Source organism: Trichoplax adhaerens, genomic scaffold (genome assembly GCF_000150275.1).
Source record: "Trichoplax adhaerens TRIADscaffold_4 genomic scaffold, whole genome shotgun sequence".
Classification (NCBI taxonomy): Eukaryota; Metazoa; Placozoa; class Uniplacotomia; order Trichoplacea; family Trichoplacidae; genus Trichoplax; species Trichoplax adhaerens.
Window position 1 is genome coordinate 7548756 of NW_002060946.1, and position 23691 is coordinate 7572446.

The 23691-nt window shown below is 33.3% G+C and overlaps 3 protein-coding genes across 3 annotated transcripts; 1 reads left to right on the forward strand and 2 right to left on the reverse strand.

Moving 5' to 3' along the window:
- Positions 1-7428: 7428 nt before the first annotated feature.
- Positions 7429-10215, reverse strand: TRIADDRAFT_56037 (uncharacterized protein; the record flags this gene model as incomplete). Its single annotated transcript, XM_002112188.1, has 8 exons — positions 7429-7508; positions 7652-7748; positions 7844-7961; positions 8129-8315; positions 8513-8575; positions 8654-9307; positions 9851-9964; positions 10104-10215. The coding sequence occupies 8 exons, from the start codon at positions 10213-10215 to the stop codon at positions 7429-7431; spliced, it is 1425 nt and encodes a 474-aa protein (XP_002112224.1).
- Positions 10216-11214: 999 nt separating this feature from the next.
- TRIADDRAFT_56038 (uncharacterized protein) lies at positions 11215-14145 on the reverse strand (the record flags this gene model as incomplete). The annotated part of the gene is made up of 7 exons (XM_002112189.1): positions 11215-11262; positions 11359-11420; positions 11783-11876; positions 12246-12324; positions 12537-12732; positions 13393-13470; positions 13698-14145. 7 exons carry the CDS (start codon positions 14143-14145, stop codon positions 11215-11217), a joined length of 1005 nt encoding a protein of 334 aa, XP_002112225.1.
- A 639-nt stretch (positions 14146-14784) lies between these two features.
- On the forward strand, positions 14785-23328 carry TRIADDRAFT_56039 (uncharacterized protein; the record flags this gene model as incomplete). Its single annotated transcript, XM_002111677.1, has 36 exons — positions 14785-14919; positions 15999-16088; positions 16253-16298; positions 16718-16818; positions 16949-17009; positions 17083-17122; positions 17276-17348; positions 17442-17519; positions 17814-17957; positions 18024-18113; positions 18183-18239; positions 18324-18437; positions 18547-18632; positions 18734-18788; positions 18903-19022; positions 19137-19278; positions 19369-19448; positions 19556-19622; positions 19712-19848; positions 19934-20015; positions 20091-20154; positions 20273-20371; positions 20487-20582; positions 20683-20765; positions 20903-21065; positions 21099-21165; positions 21258-21347; positions 21449-21562; positions 21636-21821; positions 21867-22007; positions 22083-22169; positions 22262-22372; positions 22572-22673; positions 22746-22868; positions 23018-23107; positions 23221-23328. The coding sequence occupies 36 exons, from the start codon at positions 14785-14787 to the stop codon at positions 23326-23328; spliced, it is 3522 nt and encodes a 1173-aa protein (XP_002111713.1).
- Between the last annotated feature and the right edge of the window lie 363 nt (positions 23329-23691).

Sequence of the window (23691 nt, forward strand, 5' to 3'; positions counted from 1 at the left end):
TGCGTCGTCAAAATATCAATCGGCATTCTATAACGGCTCCATTAATCTGTACTCTCAGGGATGCTCATCAGTGAATAAGTGATTGCAACTTCAACTACAGATTCGATAAAAATGATAATGTAAGCATCGTATAATTTCTTAGTCAAGAATCGACTTTGTCAACCTTTGAATCATCAAAATATCAATTGGCATTCTATAACGGCTCTATTAATCTATATTCTCAGGGGATGCTCATCAGTGAATAAGTGATTGCAACTTCAGCGATGCATAAAGCGATGAGAATAATTAGCTTCAGCAGTATGATGCATTCGATTACGGTATTGAGTGTAGCCAGTGCTACTTGAATGGCCATAGCGGTTATGGGCCATTCGATTAAACTGAAATTTCGCAATCAGTAAATGATCCTAGATATATTGAAGCGAAATTTTAAGAATTATTTCATACTACAATTTCTTGTAGCAGTTCGCACTACTCTAACGAACAGCTTAAAAGGACAGATAGAACGATAATTATAATACTTACCAGTATAGTTGCAAATCCGACGAGCATAGCTTTGAGATTAGGATGCAGATCCATCGGGACTAAGACAAAGTTATTAAGAAAAAATTGGCGTTAAAGGAACTACTATATATTTTAATTATGATAGTTTTTAGAAGACATAACACTAGAAATGCCATATTTATGCTTCACTCGATTCTCGTACAATTGACTTCCATATCGCATTGATATCTTTCCATAGTAGGGAAATATTTCCCATACTGCCAATTTCTGTACCACTTTTAGAAATAATCTAGCGTTTAAAATGTGCGGTTATAATCATTAATTTTGGAAATTAAAAGCCGAGATATAAATGTAGAAGTCTAGATGGTCCAATGAGTAGTTTGTGCTTAACATTATCGTGACGAATGTGATGATAATCTTGTCAATCTTGTCCGTAATCTTAATATAAATTATTATAATGATATATTATTTTGGATTTTAACAGGACTACATGCTATTTCAGCGAGTTATGGCTAATAATAATCGTCGTTAGTTATAGTCGACTTGATTTAATATAACATAATTGACTATACTTAGTGCAATGAATGTAAAGATTATTTTATAATTGCATATAAGCTCGAAACAGGTCATTACTGCACATAGTATACGGTGCATTATATCCTCTTTTAAATTTATTTACCGGTATTACATGAGGTAACTCTAATGTGACGTATTTCATGATGTAATTAGTATAGTTTCACAGATAAATATTGTAAAGTCCATCTGCATTGGTACTCCCTCTTAACGGAACGCTCTTAGTTGATTAATTAATTCCTAGCGTATAGATGTCTCACGAACGAAAGCTGATATTAAGACATATTCTTTGCCAGCTACGAAATTCTACGATTTAACTAAAATCTTCTTAGTAGCGTAGATTGTATCAGGACATGTAATAATTAATTAATTGGCAGAGTAAGGAGTAAGAATATAAGATCTATGAGTTTGGGTATGAAGCTTAACATGAAGAGGAATGCTTTAATACAATGTATAAGAGCTTCAAATTACCCAACTTGAAGTTTAATAACGGATACACTCTCGACGCTATCAATCGTACCTAATTTGTAGCAACAGTTCGTCATACCAATAGCATATAATAGCTAAAATTCGAATACTATACTAGCATTATCTAGGAGTTGAGAGTACCGATTTTGATTGAATATTGCATAAAACAATAAACCAATTACATAGGGTAACGATGATGACACCTGCACGATAGTTGCGATTATAAAAGTTCGGAGAACGCTCCTATTACGATAGTTTTTAGACTCAAAATCATTTATGACAGTACTATTATCGGATATTTGATTGTATAGTCGAATGCCAATACGCCTATAATTTCTTCGCTTGACCAATATCGGAATCGTATAGATAAGCAGCAATGTACAAGAAGAATAGATAACATTAAAAGTATAACCATATGGATAGCTAGCATCACAGGATCTCATTTTAAAATTATATGATCCAGCTAGAAATATAGTTAAAGCACATACTACACTGATTAACAACGATAATATGATAATGCTTGTACAGTGTTCAGGTATTACCGAATTTCGAATTGTTAGAGGAATTGTAACAAATTTTAATCGATAAATGCTTATTACTGTTAAGCTTAAAACGGATACATTAGTTGATGCAGTATAAATTCTTTGTGATATTTTACGTATGACATCACCTGTAAATTTAGACATAGGCTCACCAGCCAGTGCAATGATAGCAAAAATAAATATCTGGATAGAAGAAATAATATCAGATTTTGAAACATTTGTGATAAAATCATAAGACTTTTCTTGCAGATTTTGAGCCGACACCAGAATTACTACTAGAATACTATTACTGACAAATGTCACTGTTCAAAAAAGATACTGTATAATCATGTTACACAGTAAAGCACCATCCATGTTAATGAAGTAGATTTCGTTATGTAGCTATACGCGGTGAGTAGTAATTATGAATATCAAACAGATTACGTTTAGATTTTACCGTATTAACGGAAGGCTAAACTATCTACAGTAATGAAGACAAGACTGCATTTTTCTTTATATCCAATACCATAACATGTTTAGTTATCCTCACAATTAGTGAACATCAATTCATAAATACTACGCATCATGCAGTATTCAAAAAATCGACTGTTACTACTATTCAAGAATGGCTAATATTGGCAATCAACATTTTCTAAAATTATCGACGTTATTGTATCCAATATTAGTGACCCAAGTATATCATTGCTACGGAGCAAATTACTGCACATCTTAATTAAGTACAGTCTTATCCCTGTGTGACCGTAAGTAGTACAGAATTACCACACAGTAGACCTCCGGGTGTAGTGGAGATAGGAATAAGTAATCTATTAATTTAGAGTAGCAGTTCGCAAGTTAAGCTTGTGACAATCACATATAGTCATCAACTTAATCAAATATAAGGCGACTCTCAATAGATGTTACAACTTTGTACGACTTCGGCGTTTTTACTAGCAAGATATTTTTAGTACAATTTATGCTTATTAAAATATATAATTTTCCTTATTACTATTGACCACTATTAAAATCGTGTTTTCTTTGAAAAATATTGAAAAATCTTCTAAACTTGCACCCTCAGTAAGTATTTTTAAATAAATAACGACATCAATAAAAGAAACAATAATATTATATGTACTAATTGAGAAAATAATTGTAAATAGTGGTCATTTGCATTTAGTATTTTTAAATTATAATAGGCTGCTGAGGCAAAGCATTTGGGTTATGATGATTTATTTATGGTCTTGACAAATGGAATTGGCGAGCCACTTTATAGTGATTGACTGTAATACGCAGAACAAAGCTGAATATTAGATAATATAATCAGAAAGCCAAATTTATATATTCAAGCTCAGCTATTTACATTACGCTATATGCGAGTATATAAATATCTAACTTAATAAATGCATGCACACTTCCAAGCACTACACACGAAAATTGAAATACTATACCCTGTTGAAGCATGGAGAACTAATTATATTAAAATGTGCAACCGTTGTATTCCACAGTAGAGTATATTAAGCATTCTGATAATAATTAAAAAATTTTACTTCGATATTAAGCTCATGGTGCACCAAAAATGTTTCGATATTGTACACGTTATTGTAAAAAACTCCTCTGATATGTAAACTAAGAAAGAGTCTGTAATACAAGAATCTTAACTATTCTGTTTATCCAACCTGAATCTAATTCTGACAAAATAATTGTCTCAAATCAAGATAGAATTAAAAATAGCTTTCATAATAGAGTTGAAAAAGTAAAATAATGATGAATTGTTTTTAAAATTCTAATTTTAGAGTAGCCTGAGCTCTGGAAAGGTAGAATAAACACCAATAGCTTGTCTGTGGTTCTAAAATACTTTAAATTTAATCTATTTTAATGATTTTGCAATAAAGTTGCATACGATCAGACGTGAGCCATCGAATAGAATACTTCATTTCAAATCCATGTATTTTACCAAACGAATCAATTAACTTAAAAATATCATTCCTGCTGTATTGATGCTTCATAACTTGCGAACTACCGTGAATGATTATAGTGGATATTGGCGGTTAAGTACATATAGTATAAAAGATAATATTTTAGTGGCGACCTATCTTTATTTTAACTAATGAGTTTAGTACCTCAAAACGACGTTACTGAATTGAAAATTACTAGTGTACGATACAAAATAAATATCACACTACTGTACAGTAAGTATTACACGCTGATATCTATTATATTGAAATAATTTTGTCCCTGTATTCGTGTGTAATTTTTAGTACATACTGAAAGTAAAACATTGAAGTATACTAGCAGGAAATTAACTGAAGCCGAAAAGAATTATTCTACGGTAGAGAAAGAGTATCTAGCAGTGATTTGGGGAATAAGAACTTTCTGAGTGTATCTGGGAGGACGTCCCTTTACAATTATTACTGACCATCAACCCCTGTTGTAGCTACATAATCCAGTAGCCTGACAGCATAGCCCAATGTGTTCAATTGCTTCATTTTTAATTGGAATATCAAGCCTCAAATCAACGTTTATCCTCTTCCTAGTTACTTTAGACAGATATTTATACTTATTGTATCCTTTCTGTCATATTTGTTTACCCTATACAGTAACTCGTGTTGCTTTAATATTACTCTCGTTGATTTCTGTAAGCTATGTAGGATTACCCGTTATCTTCGGTGTTAATCAAAACAAATCATTCCGTTTGCATGTAACTAATAGCGTATGTATTCCAGGCAATATTGAAAACAGATATCTATTCATATGGTTAATATCATATCGCGCCATTACTTTCTTTGTGTAGATTGTAATAGCTATCATGTACATTATAATAATGATTTCACAGACAAAGGCTCGTAAAGATGCTAAACGTCCACTTTTTAAAACTGACAAAATTGTTGGAGCTAAAATGATCACTATTGTAATAACTGATCTTATTTGCTGGTTACCTATGTATGTGATATTGCTTAAGGCTGCAGTCGGATTGGGACTTGTGAAACTTATTATTATTATAATTAGTTGAAATCACTGCAAATTTGAATACTTTTATAACGGTCGGTTTGATTAGCGAGTACTGTTTAACGTGATACAAGTCACAATGATGCAGCTTAAATTACTGGAAAGGTATTATTTTATGTGATAATTGAGTTGAAATGCATGGAATAAATTAAGAAATTTCATGCGCTTTTTACAGAAAAAAATGAAATGTCTCCGTAATCTGACCAATTAATATTTTAGAACTCTCTAGTTAGAAGGTACGCTTTGCACTACTCCAGTATACATGAAATAATGTATAAGAAATTGCATCAGCAAAATGTACTTTCATACCTTTTATTAACACTTTTGTATTTAATTTTGCGTACGATCATAATAAGTAGAAGCTATAGGTGGCAATATCAAAAAGTCACAGATAGCACTGAAACTCTTAATTATATCTATCTTTTTCTTTATAATCTAAATAAAAATCTAATACAATCGAGAGTTCTTGGCTTCACATCATCGATCTCTTGGATAGCTGCCACTAAAAAGACGGAGATCATTACGCACTATATCTATCGGACATCTTAATATCTACCGTCAATATTATGCTATATTGTAACTTATCGACCTTCAATAAACTGCTATAATCGTATTCTATCGATCAGATATACTCTTACGAAATTATGAAGTGCTTATCTGATAATAACGATGAAATTTTATTCCGAGCGGTATTTCCACCTCGATAAGTACGGGTATCTTCAGCATTTATATTATCCGTAGTTTGGAAGCTAATGCATTAACAATGATTGATGAGTATCTGCAGTTCTTGTTTTCGCTAAGGCGTAGCGTATCTACTGTATGTTTTTATTGTTACTATAAGTTAGCGTATTTAATGGAGGGCATTTTATGCAGAGATTACGTATATAGTTCTTTCATAGAGATAGTTTACTAAATCGCAGAATGAAATAAGTTAATTTTAGATCATTTTTCCTAAGTTAATTAACAATTAATGTTAATAATAAGTATTTAGAATAGTTATACATAAAATATTCACTATAATAATAAATCTTTATATACAATCAGCGCCTAATTTTAAATTGTTGAAATTGATCATGGTCCTGTGATCAAATTAAGAGCTAGCTTACCTTAAATAAGTGGCAGTACATATCGTTAGCAAATTATTTGTGCAAGTTTAGTTTATCTGTAACTATATAATATCTAGTCATAGATAAAAGATATTGAAAATTTGTAGCCACAATTTCTCTCTAAAATCAGTGTTATAAGGTCGTCATATTAAATGTTATACATGTTAACATTATCCTATATTCTGTACAACAAAAGCTGCTTATAGTTTAGAAATTGTAGGGCATACATAGTGGTGAAATAATGCAAGTATATTAAAAAAACCGTGTTGGTTAAAAATATTAATCAGTAAAGAGCAGCTACTTTTATAAATTCATTACTGTATCCAGTCAAGTTAAGGCTCTATTATAAAATACTGCTAAGTCGCATTTTACTTCAGTAATTTCAACTAGCCTATTCTACAACTAAGTTGTCATATTATAAGAATTACAAGTAATAAAATCTTTTATCTATAATGTAGACCTCTAAGATATCAAGATATACGTAAAAGTTAATGAGATATTAATCTTTTTAAAATTTTGTCTCTGACGACGTTTGGTGCCATTCTGCGATCACTTGTACATATTTTAGAGTAGGCATGACAAATTCTTTAGCCTTGGCAAGGTCTACTGTTGCTTAGTTGAATCCACTAGCTAGCATTAATTGTGAATTCTATAGCAATTTAATTAATCATTAAATTTGCTATTTAAAACATTTTAAATAAAATCATTATTAAGGCTGAAAGAGCACAGTAACAAATCTGATGTTCGAGCGTACGTATGCTGTCTAAGAAGCCAATATACGAAGATACCATTTCCTTTGTACTAAAGTTACAAAAATTGAAGAAATTTTCAAATGATATGAATTCTAAATTGTTCACCAAACTTTTAGGTGTAAAGTAATGAATCTATGTGCAACGAGTGGGAATCTTCATGCATACTTTTAGCAACCTATACATTATTACTGTCATTTTCTTGATCAACGTATGCCATGAGTTAATTTAACACTTTCTGCCTTGATCTTTTCTTTGAAAGCGTAGTAGGTCCTAATTTAGTAATTTAGTGAAATTATACGGTCTTAGTGTTAATATAAAGACATATATTACGTTAAAGTTTTATTACAAATAGTGGTCCACGATACGGGCTAATAGTTATTTCTTAGCATTGATAGAATGTATGAATTAACAATATTTCAAGCCTCAAAAAGTATTCTAATGAATTATAAACTACGAAAAATACATACTATTTGCAAACTTGCTGCTATCATTGTTGCTTTTAAATTAACGTCCAGATTCTTTGGAACTAGGTGATTCAATTACAAATATTAAGAATAACTTGATTACTATTAGTAGGCGTTCCACTCTTGAGTAAATATGTACATCAAATGAAAGTTAATAGTATTAGCGATTGCGGTTAAATTTTCTCTGTATTAGTCAGTAATTTTTTAAACTACCGAATGATGCAGTTTACATTTAATAGGATAGAAGAATAAATGCAATTTACCATTAATTTCAATAAAATCTTCAGAAGGCAATCGCTGAGATCCAGACCAACTTTTTTTCATATTACCAATAACTCCATTATTTTCATGGCAAATTATCTGCATAAATGTAGTAAGTAAAGCTTGTTATTTCTAGCAATAACGATTATTAGTTAAAAATTACTTTAAACCGAGAAGGTTATTGTTATTATTACCTGAAAATCATAGAGTTTTGGGCCCGTAATGCAAGAGCAAATTCCTAATGGCCCTCGTATACGGATTAATTTATTTCCCGTTCCATCGAGCACGTCATAACTTGGGCCCATTCCAGTTCTACCATAAATTAAATTGAACAACATTAAATTCCCGTTGCATACGGTGTTTGTCTGAAAATGTAAATGTTTTGACCTTATTTATGAATTTTAATACATTTACGCCTTATTTCAAATGATGATAGCGGCAAAATTAAAAAAAAAATAGGTTGATTATACTGTACTAACCTTCGAACGTATGCAATAGCTCCACTTGATGGCACTTGTATAGTCAACTGCTGTTGGATTGGATCTTTGCGGCAAACACAATGTGGGAGAGGAGCTTTTTTTATATGGATTATCTCCTTTTCTGATCCATCTCTAAGTGTAATACTAATTGGGCGACCTGAATTATTAGAACGTCTTGGCTGTCTCTCTAAAGAAAATAAATCAATCTTCGAACGTTATGGTTCATGGAATATTATTATTATCTTGATCAATTTAGGAAGGCTATTGCAGTATTATGCCGTTGTAACTATTAATTTGCACAGGCTTCTAAGTAAGGATGATAGATGTGCTTGGTAATTCGCTTCAGCAATTAATTTAATGCATAGACTTAAAAATCATTCATACCTGCCACAGCAATATATATTAATTGGCCTTGCTTATTTAAAACGTTATACATATCAGCGGTATCTAATATTGAAAGAAAGATACATGCCATGCATTTAAATCATGGATGATATCATTTCAACTGGTTATTTCAATTCATACCTCCCACCTCTCCTAATTGTTGGCGTATTAAAATTTGATCGAGATAGACCAAATACTCGAAACCTGAAAGACAATGTATGGGTGTTTCTGGAAACGGCATCCATTCGTTCGGCAGTTGTATCTGCTCGCTTACATTGACTGATTGTTGATTTAAAATAGGAGGGTAAGGATAACTTGACTGTTGGGTATTAGTCCCTGCATATCCAGAATCGTTTGGCGGCTGTAGGGTTGCATTTGCTTGACTAATGATACTAGGCTCATGCATCGAAGAGGGTTGCGTACTATCATAATTTTGATTGCTTATTTGAGATATCGCAGGATCTACCGCTCGTTGCATCACTGGCTGTTGATTGTTACCTCCTTGTGTTTGAGATATCTCAGGATCTACCGCTTGTTGCATCACTAGTTGTTGATTGTTGCCTCCTTGTGGTGGTTGATTTGCCAAACATTGAAGATAATTACTAGTTTGCTGCGATTCTTGACCAATCTGACCATGATATTGGGATTGATTTAGATTTGATTGCGAAACACCTGGTGACTGAGGAATGACTAGTAGGGGACGATTTTGTTTCTGTACTAGAAATGATTGAGCAATAGCTCCTTGCTGAATGATTACAGGTTGGGCGCTGCCTAGTTGCGTAGCCGGTACACTGTCTACGGGTTGTGTATTTAGTGGTTGGGAAATTAAGATAGGCTGAAGATTGGGCTGATGTTGAACTGGAATTGCTCGTGCATAAGACTGTTGTGGTAGGATCGTGGCCTGAGGTTCTGAGCTATAATTTTGTATGGATGATGATTGCGGAAGAACTATTCAAGAGGCTTGAACGATTGCTGGCGAGTTTAAATTTTTTCTACTCTGAATCATTATTGGCTGCATACTATACGTTGGTTGTTGCTGAATTAGTATTGACTGAATACTGTCGTAACTTAATGGCTTCTGAAGAATAGTAGGTTGAGTAATATAAATTGGTTGCTAAATATCTGAGGTTGTCAATTGTTGTGAAGTAGGTATTGAACTAGAGGTACTGATGGGCTACAAAGCTTCGGTGGAGATATTTGAATTTCTTTGTGGATTTGAAATAATAGCAAGAGGAATTGATTCGCTACTTAATGACTGATTAGTATGAGCAGCAGGATGAAAATTAGGACGCTGCTGAATCGTAGACTCTATCACTCCACCATCATGTTGGGGCTGACTTTGAGAAAATGCTGAATTATTCTCGGAACGATGTTCATCAGCAGATATATCGATATCTCTACTGTTTTGATTCGTTTCAATAGCAGTGGATGATTCTCCGTCAATTTGAAATTCTTGTGGTGTAGGTGTATTATCATTAATTTGATTTGGGGAGTCATTATGATATCTTATTGATGATAGTCGATAGAACTACAGTCGCCGAATGGTCATTATTTTCTGAAGAACGTATTGTTGGAAATGTGGAATTGTAACTTGGTGGCCTTTGACGATTCTTCGTTGATTGAGCGGCAGAACTATTTTCTAATGTATTTTCACTTCCATAAGATAATTCATGTGAGGTAGGGATAGAATCCATTTCTGCCATCTTAAGTACGGTACTTTATGGACTTATGTTGATTTCATTCCATGGCGTTATTCATTATAATACTGTTAGTTATATTTATATGACGTGCTTATGCCCCTGAAATTTTTTAGACGTTCTAGATTAATTATTGATTAGTAGAGGTAGTTACTCAATTGTTATATTTAGAAGTCTATAATGCCTGCAAGGTGGCAAACATATGTTGATCATTTAGTAGTTATCTAAATTGGCTCTATCTACTATTGTCTGTTAATTTATCGTTTCTTTTTGATACCAGCTTATAACGTAATACTTTGGAGGAATTTGAATTCTATATTTTATTTCGAACATCAGTTTATTCGATGCCTACATGCTGACTAGCCAGTCAGCGTCGGTATCTTAAATAATCAGTACCAAAAATGAGTGCGAGCACAAGTATGACAAACTGTGCTATAAATTAGGTATGATTGATAGCGTCGAGAGTGTATCCGTTATTAAAGTTCAAGTTGGGTAATTTGAAGCTCTTATACATTGTATTAAAGCATTCCTCTTCACGTTAAGCTTCATACCCAAACTCATAGATCTTATATTCGTACTCCTTACTCTGCCAATTAATTAACTATTACATGTCCTGATACAATCTACGCTACTAAGAAGATTTTAGTTAAATCGTAGAATTTCGTAGCTGGCAAAGAATATGTCTTAATATCAGCTTTCGTTCGTGAGACATCTATACGCTAGGAATTAATTAATCAACTAAGAGCGTTCCGTTAAGAGGGGAGTACCAATGCAGATGGACTTTACAATATTTATCTGTGAAACTATACTAATTACATCATGAAATACGTCACATTAGAGTTACCTCATGTAATACCGGTAAATAAATTTAAAAGAGAATATAATGCACCGTATACTATGTGCAGTAATGACCTGTTTCGAGCTTATATGCAATTATAAAATAATTTTTACATTTATTGCACTAAGCATAGTCAATTATGTTATACTAAATCAAGTCGACTATAACTAACGACGATTATTATTAGCCATTACTCGCTGAAATAGCATGTAGTCCTGTTAAAATCCAAAATAATATATCATTATAATAATTTATATTAAGATTACGGACAGCTGAATAGTTTGTACTCCTGCTATTAATTGAACACTTACGATCAAGATGCCAGCTCCCATCATGAGTGCTTTGTTTTTTACATCGAGATCCATCGGAACTGCTCCAAATAGTGTCAAACGAAATAATATTTACAGTAAGCAACGTAAACAAGCTAGAACATGTGATATTTTTAATGGTAATTGCAGATTATTTCTAAATTATATATAACGACTAGCTAATAATGTACTATAAAAATAGATTGTAATCGATTTAATAAAATTTTTATCGACATTTTATCAAATAACAACCATAGGCCTGTACAGTATTTATTATTAAATAACAAGTAAAATAGGTTTTATCAATAATTTTGATTTAGCTTTCTTAGAACTTGTATGATTAGCTAAAGGCTACTAATTATAGAATTATGTCATATCTACCACTAATCAAATATATATTCTAATAATAGCAAACTTTGCTACTTACAGTTGATATCTAAACGATCTTGGCTAACTACAGATCGCATTCCAGACCAACCCTTAACAATTGAACCCACGTTTTGACCATCAGTATCAACAACCTGCAGGAATGGATCAGTTTTTAATATAATTTTATCGAAGCATGTCGCTAGAACTACAGTAAATTAAGGCGAAAACTCTCTTAGCAGACAATATTTAGCTTTCAATTATAGTATAGCATTTGTAATGTAGCTTGATGAACATGTACTGCTTGGATATATTACTTTATTTATGATAGTCTTGAAAGGATAGATAGTTTAACATACTGTAGACATGTACAACCTGAAAAAGCATTCGATTAAAGTAGCTGAAATTATCTATCTCATGATATAATAATTAATTAATTAATAATGTATATTATGGTAAAAATATTAAAATTTTGTAATTCCTACATCAAACGTATAGTTTGTTCTTTGCATGCAAGCGCATACTCCAAATGGACCATTGACGTTAAAGATTTTATTCTTTTCAGTATCCAAAACTTGAAATTTTGGTCCAATTCTTGCAGTCCTATCGACAATAGGAAGACACCGTTACATAATCTAATCGCAATCATGGAATTATTATAAATATCTAAAACTTTATTATTTATGAGTAATATCATACTTGGATATTTGTAGAACAGTGATTTAACTATACAGTCTAAGCGAAATTATGTACGGTCCATATTCATGACAGTAATCAGGTCATAATGTGGTAAATCAAAGAAACTATGTCCTTACTGACGAATGGAGCCAATTGCATTGCCGGTCGGTGATTCTATCGTCATATCTTCCATGCAGTCTGTGAAACAACAACAGCAGCAGCAGAGTCCACAGCGATATGGTCGGGAGTAATGCATAACTTCTTTATCGTTAGCGTCAAGTATCTTCATGTGAAAGAGACGAGAACAGCAATTGCAGCTGAATGGAGTCGGCACTATAATTAAAAGGTAATCATTATAATGCATTATTTTTAAATTAAATGCAACATGTTATCATTATTATTTTAATAGAGCGACCAGCCCAGTAAAGACGAATTTAAATTCTTATAGATAAGTCTGTAGATAAATTAGTGTACTGATATGTTTAGTCCATCAGGATTCAGTACAATTAGTGACTGTCCCTAGAAGTAACTATCATATAGAGTATTTTTATCATAACGAACAATACGATCGTATGTGTATGGGATCCTTCACAATTTTATAACGATGTTGTTGGAATAAGACTGCAGTAAAAGATGCTCTTGACAGACTTTTTTATTCGCAAGTTTTCTAACATTTCAATATCGTAGCGTATCAAATTTCTAAATTTGTGCTTTACAGTAACTAGCGGAATATTTCTTATAGAAACACAATAAGTGAAACGTTAGGAAAGTTTATAGCAAAGTCTTTGAATATAAAGCAAAATAAATCTCTGATGTTGTGTTTTATGTTTAATTATTTAATTAAAAGTAGTATTTGTGAATATTTATCTGATCGGCTAGATTACTATCGATGTCATAAGTTTATCGTTCAACCTTGTCAACCAACGAGCAATGGACGTCTTATTTATTCAAGAACAATGCTTAAATGTAGCTCATGTAACCGATGTAGTTTACCTTCAGCAAGAAAGAAGACTTCCTGGCCGAACTTATTCTTCGCATCATAACGATTGGCCATATCTATTCCTCTCATTACTGTTGATAACATCGCAGATAATAAAGATTAGCATTAATATTGAAGAATTGTTATTAGTACAATATAAGCGAATAAGGATCGCTTAAGTGGAAGCAGATCCATAAGAAGAATGAACTATTGGAAGATATTACTGTATTGCATTGCTAATACGATCGGTTCATTATTATTATTCTATAACACATTGTTTCTAACTGCTATGATGATGATGCGATATCTCAAGTCTTACATTCTACGATATTGAGTCTCTGCATAATAATAATTTGATCAAGCTGTGTTAAACATTCTAGGCCTGGTGGACAGCTAGGCGATGGTGGTGGCGGCATCATCCATTGCATCTGCTGCTGCTGCTGCTGTAGTCCCATCAAAGCCAAATTTGGTACTTCAGTAGCTCTATAGGCAGCAGTACCAGGTTGATGTAATGTTACTTGATTCATTTGCAATGGCGCTGGATTATTCATCATTAAGGGTGGGTTCGCCATCGATGGATTGGCAGGATACGGTGGATTGGCTGGATTGTAGGGTGGGTTCGCCATCGATGGATTAGCTGGATAAGGTGGATTGACTGGATTGTAGCCAAGCGGTTGTTGAGTAATAGGCAGAGGAGGAGGAGGAGGATTATAATTATCATTATCCGTTGGCACAGGCCCTTTGGTATCTTCACTGGGAGCTTCCATGGATAGTTGTAGCCGTACGTGTCTATCTTCACTTCTTTAATGACAGAGATGAATACTGATTTTAGATTGGACTTTTTGATTTGATCAGGCAATCCAATGCAAGCCAATAACTCCAACTGGATGATGAGAAAAGATCCGTACTGCTATTTTTATTTATATATAATTACTGTATACTTTAGTACTATAATTCAATACAGTACAGTACAGTATATTCGACGTCAGGGCGTGGTGCGAGGGATCAGCCTCCACCCTTTAATAACTATTATACTGTACTGTACTCAACGTCTGCCTAAAGTTTGCGCAGACGCAGTATACGATAACCAGAGGCTTGTAATGGTAGAAATATTCTTCTTCTTAACCCTTTCATTTGCGCAGCCGCGAGAATGGATTCCATCCATCCAATACACAATATGGTGAACAGTAGTCAAAACGTCTCTGCCTCGACCCCATGGTGTTGGTTGTACAGTATGAGGATTGGATGACAGGGATCCGGTAGTCCCTCAGTCCGAGCGCAATTCAAACGGATCATGTGGAACATGTTCTAAAGGTACGCACTTAGGTGGACACAAGGGCTTTGATCTTGCTCAAGCTGGCACTCAATCCTTACCTTTCACATTGGCAGAAAAGCACCAGTAAAAGATGAAAACGACTGGTGTTTACCCTTTCTCTTTAATATTACTAACATTGTGTTATGTTTCTTGCCAAAATGATGTTCTCATCGGTTGTGGTGGCTTTGTCAAGTCGGATATTGATATCGATTACACTCAAGTTAAGGTACGCGCATCAGATACTAGAGGTACAATGGCACCAGCACGATGGATGTAATACGACAGATTCTAAATCTCTTCACCATAATGCCTCCAAAATGAGTCTCAAATAGAATATTCAAGTCATTTCAGTTCACAAAAATATTAATTATGACTTGACTATGATTGACTAAACTGATGATTGAATTGGACTGTCTGTCGTTTCTTGAATATGGTTCTAATCCTTTCTTATGTTAAGATTGATGCGTATACTTGACTATAGTACGCGTAATCGTAATCATGGTGACAGAATGTCCATGATATTTGAGTAGGACTGTAAAAATAGCACTAATGAAACACGCTTTGAACTGAAATTTAGAATTTTCCTGTAATTCCTCTATAATCTATCGTTATTATAATCTAACCTACTACTGTAAATGGGATGATGATTGGCAAGAATGATAATGATGTGCATACGTACTGTTTTGCAATGTTCATTGGCCATTGTAGCAAATAGACTATCTTGAATGCAAGAGGAAAAATGTCGTACCTAGCCATAGCACAGAAATGTTGTTTTGAACGTTATAATTTTCCGATACTATCCTTTAAGATCATGTGAATTTTATGCTGGCTAGCTGGCTATAGCGGCATTAACATGCACTCGTTATCTGTTACAAATTAGCTTAAGCTCAATCGACACGGTCTTATTTCACAAGGTCGTATGATGAATCTTGCAGATTTACAAGGCTATGGAATTTAGATAAATGTTGCAAGTTAACTCCTAATTTATGAACCAGCTACCTATAATTATAGCCTTATGCATGTATGAACGTAATAATACATGCGAACATGTATTATTTCATACTAGTGCTGAGTATACTTCCAAATATGAAATTTCTGTATATTATGTATTACGTGTAGTAAACTGCACAATAATTCAAGTTCAGTTTTGCACTATTATAAAGAAAACATTTACGTGGAATAATGTATAGTTGCTAGACTTGTTTGCTATCTATGTTCAATAAATGCAATAAGTATTATCTGGTTGAGGTTTGCAACCACTTGTAAATCTATCATAACAATTCAAGTTTCTATTCGTTTTCATAGGTCCAGTTGATCACCAAATATGGTAGTGTTAAAGATGAAATTGCTTGTGCTCCTACTAGCGGCTATTTTATGATACCTATCTATGATAAGGTAAATTGTTCACAGTAGTGTAAAGCTCTGAAATTCTAGTCGTACGCGTATGTGTTTAGCTAATAGCACTCGCTATTTCACATACCGGTAGTATTACGTTGACAATAATAATGAGTAAGCTTCTGTTATTGTGGCATTTACAGCGAATTGCTTCTTCTTTTTAGGGAGAATTTACCTTGAAGGTCTCTCCACCACAAAATTGGGATTTTGGTAATTATCTTCATATCAATCGGATCAATTATCAGTCAGAGACTTTTATGTATTACATTTAAAATAAGTCATGGCTTTTTGCGTTAAAGATATCTTCGATAATTATCACATTATTGAGTAATTGCTGAATTTACTAATATATTATGACAATTTAGTATATGCGTGACAAATAGGATTAGCATCACGACTTTAAAGCAATATTATACGTTATACAAGTGCCTGTAACTCTCGATTTTTTCTATCAATTCAAGAACTTTCCTTACAACTTCTTATTAGTGACTTGATACTACCGATTTCGTTTGATGGTTATTGAATATTACGCTTTACAACTGGATTATCGCCTTATCTATATGCTTTACCGCATTATTAGCTATCGTTAAACAGTATTTTTTTGTCCTTTATCCTTATTGAAATTGTAGATCCAACCGAAATCAAATTAAACATAGACGGGAAGACAGATCCTTGTAGCAATAATCGTGATATCAATTTTACGTTCAAGGGCATTACGATAACTGGCAGGGTACGTCCATTTACATACTCGAAATAGCTTCAGTAGTGATTTGATACCTTGTACTTTATTCTTGCCACACTATTATCAATGAAAATGAGGAACAAGAACCCTTCCTAATTTACCTTAAATCTTTTTATAGATTCTTAGTGAAGGTCTCATGGATGGTCCAGCTGGTGTCGCTGTGACCCTAAGTCAAGGCGGTAAGACATTCCTTAGCTCTGTAACTATATTATCTATCATTTTGGATTTATAGTTACTGTTTTCATTCAATAGATACCGTTGTTCAAACAACAAAATCTACCGATGGCGGAAGGTGAACATGGAGTTTTCTTGTCTTTCTTAGTTTAAACGTTATAAAAACTTTTTGCATACTTTGGCTTCATGTACCTACTTTGTTATATTGCTTTGAAGCTGACTACTCGATCAGTGTTTAAATTATCCTTAACTTCTAGCTTATTTTTAACAGATATGTGTTTCATCAAGTCAAGCCTGGTCATTATGAAATTAAGACTAGCCATGATAAATGGACATTTTCTAAAGTTAGTTTCAATCTTCATATGTTCATAATATTGAATAATATTGGTGGTTAAAAGTACATGTATTAAAAGAGTTGTTATTTCTCGTATTTAAAGTCGCAAACGACCATTGATGCCAAAATTGGAAGCACCAGTGTAACCGAAGATATGATTATCTCGGGATATGACGTTCAGGTAAGTACCAGTCGTGGTTATTGAAAGCATCTACCATTCACTTTCCATTAATGGCACATGTTAGTGTGCATCAGTCTGGCACCATTTCTAGTTAGAAATAAAAGGTTACTTTGTAATATACTACGACTTAGGCTGACGTAATGAGCGATGGATTGCCTATCCAAGGTGTTCGATTTTTCCTGTATCAAGTCGATTCAAAAGTATATACGATCATAAAATTAACTTCTACTCAGTGTACCAAACGGAGTCTTTAATTTTCACCCCATCTTACAAACATTATGATCTCTTTTATAGGGAAAAGTGACTGAATGTGATTCAATTGAAAAAAATCTGGCTACCCCAGGTCAAATTAATGGATTATCTCCTCTTTGTTATCGGATTTCGGATCAGCAAGGGTTGGTTAATTTTCCTTCCCTTCCACCTGGACAGTATATTTTGGTAAGCATTTGTGACAGTCAGTAAAATCTGTATCCAAAACTTATGCAGTACATTTTCAATTGCTAGGTTCCTTATTACCGAAGTGAAGAAATCGTATTTGATGTTGTACCTGCTCAAGTACCCGTAACCGTTGCGAGTAGTAGTGTTAAAATTCAGGTAGGAGTAGTTACATTTATGGAGGTTGCGTGTATATCATATTGATTTTCATCTATTCTTATTGTAAAGCCAAATTTTCAAGTGCACGGTTTTACTATTGGTGGTCGCGTGCTAGCTTATCGAGAGGTAACGTTGCGATTAATGGTCGCTATCTAATAAACATTGATTGATATGTTAATATTAACGTTAACGACTGCATGTGCCATGTAGGGAAAAGGTATAGTTGATGCTTCTATTCAAATCAATGGGAAACCTGTTACTTCTACTGGTAAAGATGGGAAATACTTGCTTGTCAATGTAACCAGTGGGACTTACACGATTACGGTAGAAGATACAAATTAATAAATTATTCTATTAGCAAAATATCCCTTTATTTCTTTAAGATTGCATTACATGCTTATATTTCTATTGTTTTTATTCGCTTCATTTACAGGTTAGTAAGCCTTATTATTTTTTTGAACCCTTTGTGACGAAAATAACTCCTAGTACACCTGCCCTAGAAGATATCGTAGCAACAAGGTGACCCTTGATTCAAACATTTTGTACAAATTTTTGGGTATGATAATCTGCGTTATACTTTATTAAAGCAGTTCATTTCATATATATTTATTTTTCCCTAGATACAATTTATGTGGATTAATCGAAATTACTGATTTACCTAACGAGGTTATGAAGGTATAATGATTATTGATTGCTCAGAAAGCACCATTGCACAAATACACTCGGAATGAAAATTTAAAATAATCCTATCTCAATAATTTTCTTGGATTTTGCATACGTCTGGGTTAGAGTAAAAAACGAAAAGTGAATATGTCTCCTGTTGGAAGTAAAAGCACTGAGGTTACAATTTTATCCAATGAAAATGGTTCATTTTGCTTCCAAGTTTCTCCCGGCGAATATATCGTAAAGGTATGCATGATAGTTTTATTGTAATAGATTGATGGAAAACCAGTACATCCTTTTGTAGAATTATGATGCAGTTTTTATCATTCTTGGTTTCATGATATATGCTTTCATTCCAAGGCTGTACCGGATGATGATGATAAAAGCAAAGGTGTCATGTTTACGCCACCGAGTAAGCAGGTGACAGTCAAAGACGAGCCAGTTTTTGGTGTTAAATTTGGCCAATTTAAGACTACCGTTAGCGGCAAGGTTAAATTCTTAGGTACGTACATATAATCTACAGTGGTAATTAATATAGAATTGCCTGACAGGCGTAGATTAGGATTTACGAGCTTATTGTTTTTTACTGTAGAGGGATTTCATGGTAATAAAGACACTACCATATATTTACGGGATACAGAACGATCAGGACATGTTCACCAAGCTGTTGCGGTTAGTTAGCCTGTCTAAATAATATTGTTTACATTGCGTACCAAATGTCAGCCCGGCTGATTCTTACAAAGTCCTTGCATGTGATCGTCATTACTTGTTTACTTTAGAAATTAACTGGTGATAACTTGGTTGCTCAATTCATATTTGAAGACGTTTTACCTGGAAAATACAATGGTAATTTTAGCTTTCTTTGTAGTAGTTGTACATTTTCTTTGTAATTTTCATTATTGATTAACTGTTTACAACACGATTAAATCTGTTAGCTGCCGTTACACGGAAAGACGTATGCTGGAAATCAGAGGAGCTACCTTTCACCGTACTGGATAATGATATCGATGGTATACAATTTGAACAGAATGGCTTTGTTCTTAGTGCTGTTACATCGCATTCGTTTTACGCGGTAGGGTAGAAAGTTTGTTGCCTGAGGTTACTGTAATGATCGCCAGAGAAACTTTTTTATGCCTGTATTTCCTGTCATATTACAGTATTATTCTTCGGAGGGCGATAAAGAGAAGACTGAATGCAAATTTAACAAAGGCTTGAATAGGATGTGCTTACCAAATGCCGGTACGTTGAATGTTCACTTCTATTTTCGTTAAGTGATGGAACGTTTTATAAAATAGTTTGGTAATAAATATATAGGACGATATGAGATATCACCAGCAAGTTGTTATATCTTCCAGCAAAATGAATATTCGTATGATACGTAAGTGAAAATGAATAAATAATACTAAGTACCTAAACAACTTAGCTATATTCTAAAACTCGTTAGTCTTGCAATTAAATGTACCACTGTTTCATCAAATCTAAAATTATATTTTCAGGACTTCGACCTCAACTTTGAGTATGACTGCAGTTGATTATAGAGTAATTGGTTCGGTAATTTCATTCGCAGATGCCAAAGATATCATGATAAAAATAAAGTAAAGTTTAATATTTCAGATGAAACTCATTTAACAAATGTTACCTTGAGTCGTGAAGGGTAGTTCCTTTCAGCGATCTATCGACTACTATTGATACCCTTTATTGCTTTAACAGATTTACAAATAAAGAAAAAGAAGATATTGTTCTAGGGCCGTTAGAGGCTAGACCTCTCGGTCAATTGTTAAAATTTGACTTCCAATTTATTTTGAGGTTAGTTTGCCTGCTACCCGTGACAGTTATTTCTCCATACGTTCTCTCTCTCTCGCTCTCTTGAATATAAATAAGTTATGCTTTTTAATTAAACTTGCAGGCCTGGCGATAGCGTATCCGTATTACCGTCTTCGGAGACACTTCTATTTGATCCATCAAAGATTGACTTTACTTTAAATGAAGGTATGCCAACATTTTTAATTTTATGAGATTTGTTATGCCATATCAGTACATAGTATATTTTGGATTTATTAAATTTACTAATTTATTGCTAATTAATTCCAAACGTATTCATATTCTTCACTTTCCTTGAAATTTAGATAAGGAATGTCCTATATCGATTGGTGCATTTGATGCTTCGAAAGGCGAGATAATTGTTGGTAAAATTGAACCTGTAGTAAATGATGTTGAAATCAGGTTGCATGAAGCTGGTTCGGATGTTGTACTGTTGACCACTACAACTAATCAACAAGGAGAATATAGGTAGCTATATTTTTAATTTTATTATTCGATTAGATATTCTAATAGCAAGCACTTTTGTCCTAGGTTTGGTCCCTTAGCAGGAAATAAAAATTACGACGTTGTTAGTGAATTTTTACCTTGACCCTTTAACACAAACTAATATAGCACACTATTATAACATTTTTAAATTGACTTTGTGTTAACTCACCGCAGACTGCTTCGAAGCCTGGTTATGTTTTTACTCCAACGCTTGACAATAAAAGAGATTTTAAGGCTTCTAAACAAGGAGAAATTGTAATAAAAGTAAGCTTGCTTTCTTAAAGTGTAGTATAGATATTGCGGCCTAAATACAGCGCAGAATGAATCGCGTAGACATCCTACTAACTTTATTAATTCGGTATCAGGTTGCATCAGAGGATGGACAACCAATGTCTGGTGTACTATTCTCTTTAAGTGGCCAAAACTTTCGATCTAATAATATAACGTCTGAAACTGGGGAAATTCAGTATCTAAACTTGGTAATATCCTTAATTGTATAATATTGTGATTAACGTATTTATACAAGACATCTGTAATCTTCTCTTTTGCTAGCCTTCTGCACAATATTATTTCCGACCTTTACTGAAAGAGTATTCGTTCGAGCCTGCAATGCAATTAATTTCAGTAGATGAAGGAATGACAGTCAATGTAGAGGTTAAAGGATATCGTGTAGCTTATAGCTGCTATGGTAAACTGTCTTCACTAAACGGCGAACCTGAAGTAGACGTAGTCGTAAGAGTAAGTTACTTTCCTGAGATTATATGTAACTATGGCTCTGTGTAGCTAGCTGCAACTTTTCAATTAATGGAATCGAAACGTTACTATTTTGTTATGCAAAAGGCGATAGGAATTAATAATTGCGAAAATAGTCGAGAAGAAGCAACCACAACTATAAATGGAACATTTAGAATTCGAGGGCTTAAAGTAATATTAAAGTATTAGATGCAATAAAATGGACATTTACGATTGCATTACTAAATGCACTATTAAATATTTCAGCCAAATTGCTCTTATTCCGTGCAAGTTGCTGAGGAAAATAGTGATATCATAAGCAGATCTATCCCTGATAAGCGTGTAATTGAAAAGGTAAAGGTTTTTACTTTGATATCTGAATCGTTCAGCAACTTCAACTTTCTTTACTTGGTAAGTATATTTAGTGCGGATTGCTTACTTTTTAGGTTGAAGATCAAGATATTACGGACGTCAATATAATTACAATCAGAAGTTCTGGTCAAATGGAAATCAGCGGAACTGTATTTACGGAAGATAAATATTTGCATACTATTAAGGTCGACATAGATTTTGACTGAAATTAAAGAAATGAATAAGCTTATTATGTTTAAAATGTGTCAACATGTGGATGTTGTTACGTGTTTATATACTGCACAATCAATTCAAATGCCAAATGGTTCAATATTGTGCTAAATTTATCGATTCATATTAGGTCCTTGCTGTCATGATACAAGTGTACTTTTGTAATAAATATAGGCTCTCCTCTATAACGAAAATAATATGGACTCACCAGTCCAATCAGTAGCTCTTGGTGATAATCATTACTTTCATTTTAAGCCATTGCCAAGGGACGGAAAGGTAAATGAAGGATTACTACTTTTGCTTTAAAATGTGTAAAGATTCTAATACGCTTACAATAATCCTTTGCAGAGCTACATTTTGCGTATCCAATCCATGCTATCTCTAGTTACCTATTCGTACAAAACCTTGGAAACTGATTCCTTCACCGCAACTCAACATCGTCGACATTTTCATTTTAATTTCTCAGCTGCGGTATGTATAACCCTAAATTAATATTGGCATTTATCTACTGTATCTATGCAAATGTCTCTTGTACGCGTATATTGATACATTACGTATAATTATAACACATATTATTTGCTAATTATAATTATCGTTTATATTCCGCAATATAATAATAGATAAGACAGATCGATCCTGAGCCATCCCAAGGTTCATTTTTAATTATCCCGTTTATTTTAGTTATTGCGATTGCTTTTAACTTTACAAAGGTAAGTATTTTATCAAGCCATAAAGCACATGTCTATCAATTTTTGCATTTTAGATTCTTTTAGATCAATTTCATTTATTTGGCTTCATTTTAATCACTGTTCTTGTGCGACAGGTTTCTCAATATGTGAAGTCTCTTATTGAAGCGTATAATAGCCGGCAGCAATCTTCTACAAGCGAAGAAAATGTCAAAGCAAAGAAAAAGCATGGCAAACATCGTTAATTTTCTTTTCGTATTGTGATTTGCGTCCATAAGCCTAATCTAAGCGATGTTATTGTCACTATTTGGTTTTATCCCTTTTAACTACTCACTTTTGTTACTGTATGTTCATAGTTAATATTTGCTGGCGTACTTAGAACTATATTATACCTTTCAAAATCTTTCTTACGCGATTTGCAGATTGTATTTATTAAAGAAGTTTCAATATAACATTTTAATTATTGAAAATAAAATGTATACCGGCTTTTGTACGTTGAACCATAGTAGAACCATTCGTAACATTATACGTCAACAAAAATAAGTCGGCGATAAGTGACGTTCGAGTCGTACTATTTATCGTATTTTAAATGACGGCATAAAAGTCAA